The sequence below is a fragment of the Coptis chinensis genome, chromosome 4, assembly GCF_015680905.1.
Source record: "Coptis chinensis isolate HL-2020 chromosome 4, ASM1568090v1, whole genome shotgun sequence".
Lineage (NCBI taxonomy): Eukaryota > Viridiplantae > Streptophyta > Magnoliopsida > Ranunculales > Ranunculaceae > Coptis > Coptis chinensis.
In genome coordinates, this window is record NC_141459.1 from 53,000,389 (window position 1) to 53,013,045 (window position 12,657).

General features: G+C 37.3%; 1 protein-coding gene across 1 annotated transcript; it reads left to right on the forward strand.

Moving 5' to 3' along the window:
* Nucleotides 1-7,848: 7,848 nt before the first annotated feature.
* Nucleotides 7,849-12,084, forward strand: LOC147503949 (thymidine kinase a-like). Its single transcript, XM_086557095.1, has 4 exons — nucleotides 7,849-8,364; nucleotides 8,502-8,646; nucleotides 11,370-11,491; nucleotides 11,657-12,084. The coding sequence occupies exons 1-4, from the start codon at nucleotides 8,087-8,089 to the stop codon at nucleotides 11,931-11,933; spliced, it is 822 nt and encodes a 273-aa protein (XP_086413221.1). The 5' UTR covers nucleotides 7,849-8,086; the 3' UTR covers nucleotides 11,934-12,084.
* Nucleotides 12,085-12,657: the final 573 nt, after the last annotated feature.

The following is a 12,657-nucleotide window of genomic DNA, read 5'->3' on the forward strand; positions in this document are numbered from 1 at the left end:
GGTTTAGGGTTTTTCACCATTTATACTGAGTACATTGAAATAATTCATTTCTAAAAAAAACTATGGAAAAGTCAGAATTAATATAAGATCTATCTATAAGAAGATGTGTGATAAATGGAAGGGATTGCTTTGTTGTCAGATGTGATATTCATTTGCATGTATGCTACTATTGAACACGTGGCATGGTACAATTATAGCACTATGAGGTTTCGTCTAGAAATGCAACGTAGCAGTTACTATAAAGATTTTTAATGCTTGTTTAGAGATTGATTAATTAAAGATAATTAGTTAGAATTCATGCTAGTAGTTTTTATTACTGTAGAGATAGATATAGATTTATCACTAGGGATTAAGACAATTTTTCACTTTTTAATAAAGCATTGCGTGATATTATAAATAAGCTAGAGAATTGAAGTTTATAATGAAAACTTAATTAGAAGCATAAAAATACTCGATCATACGCGGATTTATCACTAGCTTCCTCCTATTTCATTCTCCATTCATAAAAATCATGTTTTTAACTGTTCAACAATAGATCAGTCAATTTTAATTCATCGGTATAAATTAGTTAGATATATATTTGGGTAGAATGCGACTCCTCATCGGTTGTTCAAGCTTTCCAAAATAACACAACGCATAAAAGAGTTAAGGTAATATGTCAATCTCTGAAGGAAAAAGCATCATGGATTAAATGTCACTCCAACATGGAGAGAGTCTAATTTAGGAGCAGACAGCTGTGCCAGACATGAGGTTGCTCTAACCCAGGGAGAGAGTATATGGTGGAACTCTCGACCCCCTTTCATGAAAAATTTAGAGAACCACTATACTACTTATTTTCGATTTGTTAACTAGATAACCATATTCTAGTGAAGGCCTTGCATTTCTTGTTCTGTTTTGTTCTTTTATGTTTCATGTAATACAAGTTTATTTGAGTTTTGCTTGTGATTTGCACTAATATTAGGTAGTTTCATTGGGCACCTACCAAATTGTGTTGGGCAAACTCCAGAAAAAAAAATGATATATTACATGTATGCCACAACCATATTTTGTGTCGGGCAGACCCCCACTTTTTTGGGCGACTCCACCAAATCGTTAGTAGGAAACTCAAACGACGCCATCAAACCGTTTAAGAGTTTGGACAACACCATCAAGTCAAATCGTTCAAGAGTTTGGGACGACAGCACAAAGTCGTTCGTAAGACACGAGCGATTTTCACCAATTGGGTTTTTCGGGTTAAAAATAATGGATTTGAGGTTTAGTGTAAAAGATGATTTCTTATGTGAATTGGTGTTGGAGGTGATTGCATGATTTGGAATGGATGCTTTTGAGAGAGAGAGAGAGAGAATAACGATTCCAAACGATCTCCACTACACAGATAACTTGTAATATGAACACACTACTACTCCATACAAATTCTAAATATCCACTACAACCGACCTAGCATGCCCGGCTCTCTAAACAACTATTAACAACAAATAATAATGCAAATAAAATATAAAATATACCACAACATAAAGATGTACTATGGTTCGTCCAATGATGCCTACTTCCATAAGAGCTAATCCTTTTATAACGTGGGAAGGAAGATTACAATCACTCCTATCAAGTCTCTCCACCTTACTAGATCACTCCTCTTTTTTTACATGTTTTTCTCTCTACAAAGGTTTTCTCTCAATCTTGATTGCTCTTAAAATTGGGTTTCAATTTGTGTTAGACTTGTGTTGGGTTAGGTTTTCCAAAACCTTGTTTTTGTTTATATAGTAAACCGCAATCTCGCGGTTACTGTAGCAAAAACTTGGGAAAATAGACATGGGCGCGGGCGCGCTCTCAACAAGGCCAATTTTGAGCGCGCGCACCCTCAAGTGCATGTTCCGTTTTCCAGTGACAAGGGCACGGGCGCGCCTTGGGTTTAGACCAATCTGAGCGCGTGCACTCAGACCTTTTTATGCGAACATCACTTCTTTTTCATCCTCATGTGAGGGATAACTCCAACAATCTCCCCCTCTTGAACAGTGAGGGGGGTTACCTCCATGCAATTTCCAAATCAACAAGAGGAGTGTGCTACCATTCCGGCAATAGCACAACAAACATCAAACTTACCTTTCAGTAAGACCTTGGTCATCATATTCGACCCATTCTTGTCCGTATGGATCTTCTCAATGCACAAATACTTGTCTTCGAATACTTCTCTAATCCAATGATAACGCACATGTATGTGCTTGGATCTAGAATGAAAACTCAGATTTTTGCTCAAATGGATGGCGCTCTGACTATCATATAGAACTACAAACTGTTTCTGCTTTAGCCCTAGTTCATCGAAGAACCTCTTCATCCATATCATTTCTTTGCAATATTCGTGGCTGCAATATACTCGACTTTTGTAGTGGAGAGGGCAACACACTTTTGCAACTTAGATTGCCAAGAAATTGCTCCCCCTGTAAAAGTAAACAGATAACCGGAGGTGGACTTCATCGCGTCAACATCACCTGCCATGTATGCATCAGTGTAGCTTTCAAGTAAGGGCTTACTTCCACCAAAACACAAACACGCTTTGGAAGTGCCCTTGAGATATCTCAATATCTATTTAACACCTTCCCAATGCTCCTTACCCGGATTTGACAAAAAACAACAGCGAAAGCAATATCCGGTCTTGTACACACCATTGCATACATCAAGCTGCCCACTGCGGATGTGTAAGGAATTTTTTTCATTTCATTATGCTCATGCTCACCCTTTGGACACATATATTTGGTCATGCGGAACTGGCCACCAAGCGGACAACTGACTGGCTTCGCTTGATCTATGTTGAATCTCTTCAACACCTTTATCAATGTAGCTTTCTTGAGAAAGCCACAACTTCCCACTCTTTCTGTCACGAGTGATCCGCATTCCAAGTATCTGTTTTGCTTGGCCAAAATCCTTTATCTCAAAAGACTTACTCAAGTCTTTCTTTAACTTGGATATCTTGTTGATGTTCGGGCCAACTATCAACATATCATCCACATACAACAAGAACACTATGAAATCCCCATATGGAAATTTATGAACAAACACACAATGATCGGAAACAGACTTCTTGTATTCTTGCTTCACCATAAAGGAATCAAACTTTATGTACCATTGTCTCAGTGCTTGCTTCAACCCATACAAATTTTTTATCAGCTTGCATACTAGGTGCTCTTTGCCTTTGACCTCAAACCCCTCTGGCTGGTCCATGTAAACATCTTCTTCAAGGTCTCCATGAAGAAAAGTTGTCTTGACGTCTAGTTGCTCAACTTCTAGGTTCATACTTGTGGTCAAACCTAATACCACCCTGATAGAAGTTATCATAACTACAAGATAGAAAATTTCATCAAAGTCTATGCCTTTTCCTTTGACCGAATCCCTTCACAACAAGGCGAGCTTTGTGCCTTGGGTGTGGATTATTCTCTTCATGTTTGACTTTGTAGATCCACTTATTATTGAGAATTTTTCTTTCTTTCGGTTTCTCAACTATGTCATAAGTGTGATTCTTATGCAAAGAATCCATCTCATCATGCATGGCCTTCAACCATTTCTCTTTGTCTGTACCTTCAAGAGCCTCTTGATAGTACGTAAGTTCTCCACCATCAGATAGTAAAATATACGTATGTGGTGGATACCTGGTTGAAGTTTGTTTCTCTCTGTCTGACCTCCTTACACCATCTTTTTGTGGCTCATGAGGATGCACTTCTACTTGCTCAGGTGGTGGTTCATACACTTCATCTGCATCTTCTATATCAATATGTTTTATCCCATCATGAGCAATATGATCATCGTCATAAGCTTCAAACCCATGGTTTTCTGCATTCTCAATATCTTTTGCACGTTCCACAGTAGGAACTTCTGGTTCTGAATCAACAAGATCATTAGTGAAAGCTTATAGCTTATCACCCTCTTCGAAATCTGTTATGGTTTGGTCTTCTAAGAACACAACATCTCGATTTCGGATTACCTTCTTGTTAATTGGATCATAGAGTTTGTAGCCAAACTTTTCATCCCCATAACCCAGAAAAATGCACTGCTTAGCTTTGTCATCAAACTTGGATCTCTCATCCTTGGAAATATGAACAAATGCCCTGCACCCAAATACCCTCAAGTATCCATAATCAACATCTCTACCTGACCATACTCTCTCTGGATAATCACTATTCAGAGGCTTTGATGACGATATGTTTATCACATGTACGGCTGTGCGCATTGCTTATACCTAGTAACTTCTCGATAACTTAGAGTGAGACATCATGTATCTCATCCTCTCTATAATGGTACGATTCATTCTCTCGGCTATACAATTTTGTTGTGGTGTCTTGGGAACGGTCTGCTCATGACGAATCCCATTACTCTTGCAATACTCTTCAAACGACCCTATATACTCACCCCCATTATCTGAGCGAATACACTTCAAAGGCTTTCCTGTCTCTCTTTCCACCATGCAATGGAAAATCTTGAACATGCCAAGTACTTCATCATTGGTCTTCATACTATATGCCCATATATTTCTTGACGCATCATCAATGAAAGTCAAGAAGTACAAAGCTCCCCCATGGGACTTTACTTTCATAGGATCACATAAGTCAGTGTGAACTAGCTCAAGGACATTGTCCTTTCTGTGATACAGTAATCTTTGGAAAGATCGACACCCTGTGTTGCTTTCCTACCAACAGTGAGTGCATCTATTTAAATGTGTACCTTTGATGTCTAGCAAGGCCTTTTGCTTGGCAAGAACTTCCATGCCTTTTTCGCTCATATGACACAGTCTCTTGTTCCATAGTTCAGAGGAAGCTTCTTATTCTGCCACATTAGCTTCTGTTTTACACAGACTAGCCTGTGTCTTGTAAAGAGAGCAAGTTTTTTTTCCCTTTGGCTGCTACAATGAAACCTCTGCTTAGTTTACATACCCTATTACCAAACGAGTTTAGAAAGCCATCATCATCTAACTTCCCAGCGGAAATTAGGCTTAGCCAAATGTCAGGGACATGTCTTACACCTTTGAGTGTCAAGGTGTAGCCGACATTGGTTTCTACATAAACATCCCCAATGCCTACAATCTTCGAGACGCTACTGTTACCCATCTTTACCTCACCAAATTCACCACATCTGTAGGTAGTGAAGAATCCCCTATGCGGTGTGACGTGATATGATGCTCCTATATCTATCACCCACTCTGTATCATGGCATGAGGTACTAAGACAGCACACACCACATTCTGACACAATTCCCACTAGACCATCATTGACTAGTGCGGTAGTATCTCTACCTGTGTTTATGTTCCTCTTTACCATGTCTGTATGTACACAGTTATTCTTCTCATCCCTCTTCAGTGTTCTGCACTCATACCTGAAATGACCCTTGATGACACAATAGTAACATTATCTCTTTGCCTTAGGAGTTTTGGCTTCACCCCTAGATTTGCTTCTGTCATCACCTCTAGAATGAGATGGTTTTATGCTCTTACCTCTCCCCCGCGCGCTTCTCTGTGACAAGGATCTCTGAGTGAGAGGAGCTGCTTCTTGAACCCCTTCTTGTTTCCTCATTCAACAATGCCCTGGTAGCCATCTCCATGGAAATAACTCCATCCTTAGCGGCTCCGTTTAGAGAAACTGCTAACGTCTCGCAATTGTCGGGTAGAGAGTTTAATATGAACAAAACCTCAACTTTATCTCCTATATCAATCTTCATCAATTGCAACTGATTGATGGTATTATGTACTTCATTAAGATGCTCAGACATTGAATAACCTTCTTTGTACTTCGTGTTAGCAAACTTCTTAATGAGGAACACTTTGTTTCCGGCCGACTTTCTCTCATAGAGGTCTTCGAGTTTCTTCCATAAGCCAAAAGCAGTAGTCTCTTAAGATACATGGTGGAAGACACTGTTGTCAATCCACTGTCGAATGCACCCTATTGCTTTTCTGTTAAGCTTGCTCCATTCAACCAAAGCAATCGCTTTTGGTTTTTCTCCCCCATTCTCAATGGGTTGTGTCAAGTCCTTGCAAAAGAGCAAGTCTTCCATCTTGGTTTTCCAAAAGGTGTAGTTAGCTCTATTCAAACTAGTCATGCGAGTATTCACATAATGGTCCATCTCTACAAGTTATTTCAACTCAAACCTTCTCTCAGTTGTTTTGTCAAACACTTTCTGGGCAAGGTTTGGATAACAATCTAGATTAATATAACCTGGCTCTGATACCACTTGTTGGGGAATAACGATTCCAATCGATACCCACTACACAGATAACTTGTAATATGAACACACTACTACTCCAGACAAATTCTAAATATCCACTACAACCAACCTAGCATGCCCAACTCTCTAAATAACTATTAATAACAAATAATAATGCAAATAAAATATAAAACATACCACAACACAAAGATGTACCGTGGTTCGACTAATGATGTCTACTTCCACAAGAGCTAATCTTTTATAATGTGGGAATGAAGATTATAATCACTCTTTTAAAGTCTCTCCACCTTACTAGATCATTTCTCTCTCTTTACAGGCTTTTCTCTCTGCAAAAATTTTTCTCTCAATCTTGATTGCTCTCAAAATTGGGTTTCAATTTGTGTTAGACTTGTGTTGGATTAGGTTTTCCAAAACCTTGTTTCTGTTTATATAGTAAACTGCAATATCATTTATTCTTTGTAGCAAAAACTTGCGAAAATAGAGACATGGCGGCCGCTCGGCAAGGTCAATTTCGGTAGCAAGATGCCCTCAAGTGTCATTCCGTTTTCGATGGATACCGCGGGTACTGGTTTAGACCAATTTGAGCGCGCGCGCTCAGACCTCTTTATGCGAACATCACTTCTTTCTCATCCTCATGTGAGGGATAACTCCAATATTTTCCACAAAACAAGTTGTGGCATACTTGTAATATTTTGATTTTTTCTAGAGTCTGCCAACACAATCAGGTGGTGCCCAAAATATGGCCCATAATATTACTCTCTCAAATTTGTGTTTATTAATAAACATAACACCAAGCTCTAGGCTGCTGTATAAAAAAATCCATTTCAACTTAGTAAAAATGAAAAGAGAAAAACATTATGTTTTGGACAAAACTCTCATACTGAAAGATATAATTAGGATAAAAGGAATTTTTGTTTGTTTATAGGTGTATGCATTAGATAGTTCGTTTCTAAGTATCATGGAAAGATAAATATAGTTTTCCGAACTGGAGATACAATATGCTTCATAAAATCATTTGCATCTCTTATTCCATTAATCTCTCAGCGAAAAAATTTCCCAGCGAAAAAGTGGCGAAAATGAAAAGATACAAAATAGAAATTGTATCCTGTTTCATTTTATTTGGGTTGAACTTCAACCAACCATAGTACAAAATATTAGGATATATGTATTTATTGATATTTAATTTCTGGATATGTATCATGGATATATCATCCTCTTTGGGGATATTTGACATTGTTTCACATGTAAATATCGTTGATATATCCAAAATATCGACAAATATCGTGGATATTGTGGATATTTATTGATATATCATAATACATTATTTATATTTATTTAAAATATAATGGTAAATATTAAATAAAATTGTTATATATACAAAATATCTCCAAATATTATCAAATATCACAAATATTGTAAATATCATCAAAATATCACCGATATTTATAGTCGTATATATCTTTAAACATATCGTAATATTTATATATCTTTTTCTGAAATCTAGATAGATATCCCCAAATATCACGATATATCGAGATATTTTGTACAATGCAACCAACCAACATATGTCATCTTTCCATTTCATTTCCTCACAAACTCTATGAAATTACGACTACCATAAATTTAATTTGATATTAAGAGTTTAAGACAAAGACGTTGTCTGGAGTGCGTATTTCGGGTATTAACTCTCAATAGCTCCAATTTCCCACAACACAAAGAAAACCGGGCTTGCTGAACACACTTGACCCACAAAAGCCGTAAGTAAAAACTTTCTTTCTTCTTCAACACTTGTTCCCTCCAAACAAAAAAATTTCTATTCCCTCCTTTTTTTTCAAATATTTTCAAAAACCAAAACTTTAACCAAATCCTCAAACTTTAACCAATGTTATATATTTCCAAAATGAGATCCATCTTCTCCCACTCTCTCCCAACAACACAATCTTCTTCTTTTTCATTTCAACTACTTCCACAAACCCTAATTTACAAAACCACCCCTAATTTCTTACATTTTAGAAAAAAGCCCATTTCTTCTCTTATGGATTCATCATCATCATCTCAATTGTCTACTTGTGGTGAAGTTCATGTGATTGTTGGACCCATGTTTGCTGGCAAAACTACTGCTCTTCTGCGTAGAATTCAGAAGGAAACTGATATTGGAAGGTCTGTGTTTTGCTTCTTTTCTTTAATTCTGAGTTTTTTTTTAAAGGGCCAGTCTTTAATTTTGGTTATTTGTGTTAATTTGTGTGAAAAAAAGTGATCTTTATTGGTTTTAAAGACCTAACACTAATGAATTGCAGAAGTGTAGCTATAATAAAGTCTGATAAGGATACGAGATACGGGTTGGATTCAATTGTGACACATGATGGGGCGAAATTGCCGTGTTGGGCTTTGCCTGATCTGTTGTCATTTAGAGACAAACTTGGAAATGAGGCTTATGACAAGGTACATTTGAATTGTTTTATATTAATATGATTAGAGATTTTGATTTGCGTCTGAAATCTATAAGCATGCCCTAGATTGTTTTTACATCGAGGGGGAGTCTTTTTTGGCTCAATATTATGTATATTGTTTATTTGATATGCCATCAATAAATTAGACAATCTATATGGAACAGTTGGTATGGTAGTAAAATGTGAATGTTGTTGTGGTGGATCACAAAAGTGGTCATCTGGTTGGCTGAAAAATTACGTTCTCTAGGACTCTTCCTAACTATTACTCTCGAGATAATCAGGTATGATTGATCTAGGATGCTCTGCAGAACAGGAAGAAAATACCAAGGAGGCAATATAGTTGACCAAAGCCACTTATGTAAAATGTCCGAGTCAGTTTTTTTTTTTTTTTTTATTGGCAAGCCTGTTTTAAATGAGATCAAAAACTCTTTGATGCTGGTGGGGTTTGAGCCCCAGACCTCTGGTATCATCATCCAAAGGTTTTACCGACTTTGCTAGTCGGCACTTGCTCGGAGTCAGTTTCAATAACAATATGAGTCTTATAAGGTATTAGAGTCAGTTTCAATAAGAATACAACATTAAGAATACTGTAGTAGAGTTTTAATGTCATTTCACAAGACCCATACTTCGGCTTGTATCTAGTTGCTTAGTCTCAGATTCTCAGTATTTCCAAATGAGTCCCCTAAATCTCCAGCTCCTGGCATTGCAATATTGCATGAAGTCTCCTCAAAACGCTTATCATTATCCAACAAGTGGACAACAAGGCCATAAAAAGGTGGGTTCCACTATAGGGGGTACGCCTGCCTTTGAGTAGTCGTGGGTAGTGTAATAGTATACAATTTCTCATAAGTTAGAGCTTGATAGACATTCTGTTTGCTTAGATAGAATGTTTTATGGAACAGTTTACTGTTCTTAACTTTCTAGAATACTCAAAGTAGGGAACCTGTATAGGTACTAAGGTAAGGCTTACCCTTTAGTTTCCCGATTAATCTAACATGTATAAGGCAGAAATCTAATTGGGCTTGTATATTAAACACATCTTCGAACTGGCCTGTAAACTCCAAACTCTGTGGACATGCCCAAGATAGATGAAGAGGCATTTATTCAGCATTATCACATAAAGACATTTGCCCTCTTTAGATTAGCTTGACTAGGTAAATTGTATTGGAAAACCAACAGAGATTTTTGATTTGGGTGTTGTAAGAAGATGGCACATCCAATTAAGAAAAGATGGTTGCTCCCTTGTTCCTGCAACTAAAGACTGGTAAGCAGATTTGATTGAGAAGTGCCCTTTAGGGTGTGGGGCCCAAATGATAGTAATCTTTCTATACGCAAGGCTCAGAAGGAAACCTTCCATCTGGAGAGGATATGCGGCGGTGCTAAGGAACTAAGCTCGTGCAGTTTCCAATCCATAGCTTCTCGATCAAAATAAGAGGTGACAGACCAAGTAAGCTCTTGATCTGAGTGGATTAATTAGATGATAGAGGATAATTCACTTTCCACTTGTACAGCAAGAATAAGACGTCCTTGCCACTACCTAAATGCCATTGGATGTGGGGTTCAACAAAAGACCGAGTCTTTAAGATATCTTACTGTAATTTCGAATCAGTGGATATATCCATGGTGCATGTTGTTTGCTGATGGTAGTGTTAGTGGATACATCTGTAGATGAAGTTCAACAAAAACTAGAAAAGTGGAGAGAAACCTTGAGTCAATGGGATTTTGAATTAGTAGAACTAAAACAGAGTTTATGTTGTGTAAGTTTAGTAATGAGCTAGGTATGGATAATTCATTGGCCACGCTCTGAAACCAGAAGATTAATCAAAAGGACCAGTTTCGATATTCCAAAAGGATGGTGAGATAGATAGTGATATAACTAGTAGAATGGGTATAGGGTGGACAATATGGCGACGAGCGAGTGGAGTACTATGTGATAAGAGGATAACAAATAATTCGAAAGGGAATTCTATAGTAGGTCGGCTATGTTATATGGGGCGGAGAGTTGGGCAGTAAAAAAGAAACATGAGGAACACATTTGTGCAGCAGAGATGGGGATATTATGATGGATGATAGGAGTAACTAGGATAGATAAAATTACTAATGAACGGGTGAGAGAAAGACTAGGGGTTGCACCTATTAGTGAGAAAATAAGAGAAAGTAGGCTTAGATGGCATGGACAACGCACACCGTAGACCTAGTAATGCACCAGTAAAGAGAGGAAGTTAGTGTGCATAGACAGAAAGAGGCAAAGAGGGCAACTATGTTGGGAAAATGACTTCATATGAAGTCATCTAACCCATGGTGACTTCATATGCCAACTAATCCCGACTATGTTGGGGAAATGATTTTGATTTTTCAATATAGCACTCTAAAATTTGAAGAGCTGGACAAGATTAATTGCTGTTTGATCAGCAAAAGGTTGAATAACATGGAGTTATCCAAGTATTTGTTGAGCAAATCCCGTTCCTCTATTCAATTTCTGGCAAATTATCTCTCAACCTGTGGTCTTCTCCTTTTTGTATTTCATTCTTAAAACCCCAGCTCAATTATGGTTTCTTTTAACAAAGGTGAAGATCCAAGTTGTCTCAATTAGTTGGGTCAGTTAGAACATTAATCTTCTCTTAATTAGTGAGTGAGTGACTGATATTCCACACTTGTAATACGAACAATTATCAACATTATGTGTCTGTCCTTGATTTCCTTTTCTGTGTGCAGCTGGATGTCATAGGGATTGATGAAGCTCAATTTTTTGGAGACCTATATGATTTCTGCTGTAAAGCAGCTGATCATGATGGGAAGACTGTAATTGTTGCTGGCCTTGATGGTGACTATTTGAGGTACCTTTTGCCTTTGCTGAATCTGTATTTAATTATTTATTTTTGTTCTTTTACACCTTGCTTGTGTTTGTGGCTGTACTTTTTAGCAATCACGATAACCATTATGTTGCCAAATTTATTTGCAATACCGGTTTTGACGATTATTAACTCATTTTTTGTTGGCAGAAAGAGATTTGGTTCAGTTCTCGATGTTATACCCTTGGCTGATTCTGTGACCAAGTTAACGGCTAGATGTGAGATATGTGGTAAGCGTGCGTTCTTCACTCTAAGGAAAACAGGGGAAACACAGACAGAACTGATTGGAGGGGCTGATGTTTACATGCCAGTCTGTCGCCAACACTATGTTAATGGACAAGTTGCCATTGAAGCTGTGAAGAGTGTCCTGGAATTGCAGAAGGTCCAGCATGATTCGTATGTTGAAGCAAACTTATTGTCTTGTTAGTTTAAAATATGATAATTGCAGCCTATTTATTGTGTGAGGCATGCTTTCACTATTTAAGTTTGTCTGGTGTGCTATTCTGCTATGAGAATTTGAACGACTTATTTGTACTGTATATCTTTCAATGTATTATAGCCAAGCTCTTCTTGTCCAATCTTGTTGAATTGTTGCACTTCAATTTTTTCTAATCTTGTAGTTTTGAGAACTTGTCATCTGTCTTTTGCGAACTGTTTTACAAAATGAAGATTGCTTCAGGTTTTTGTCGTTCCTTTTTATTTGCTAAATCCAAGTACATGATTAAAATAATTCGAAGTATTATGCATGTTGCTGTTGTAGCATAATGTGTGTCTGCCACCCTCAACCGAAATATGTTTTTCTTCTCAAGCCGAGAACAATTTAAGAAAGTTGCTTTTATGAAAAAAAAACACCATTCTATATAGGCTCTTGATAAATTATTACAACACCACGTAAAGAAAAGTTGTGTAGTAAATCATGTGCGTATAAAGCCTCTATCACGAGTTAGTTATTCATAAGCTGGGTTAATTGTTTAATAAGGCTCTTGTGAAAATGGGTATATACCTCAAATTTTTTTCTGTTCCTTGGTCTGAAATTTTAATTAGATGCTTGGAATATGTTCTAGCAAGTGAAAAAACATGTACATGATGTCTCTTTACAGAAAGCTGGGAAGGAAAGACGAAGGAAGAATAATAAGGAAAACTAGTTGTTG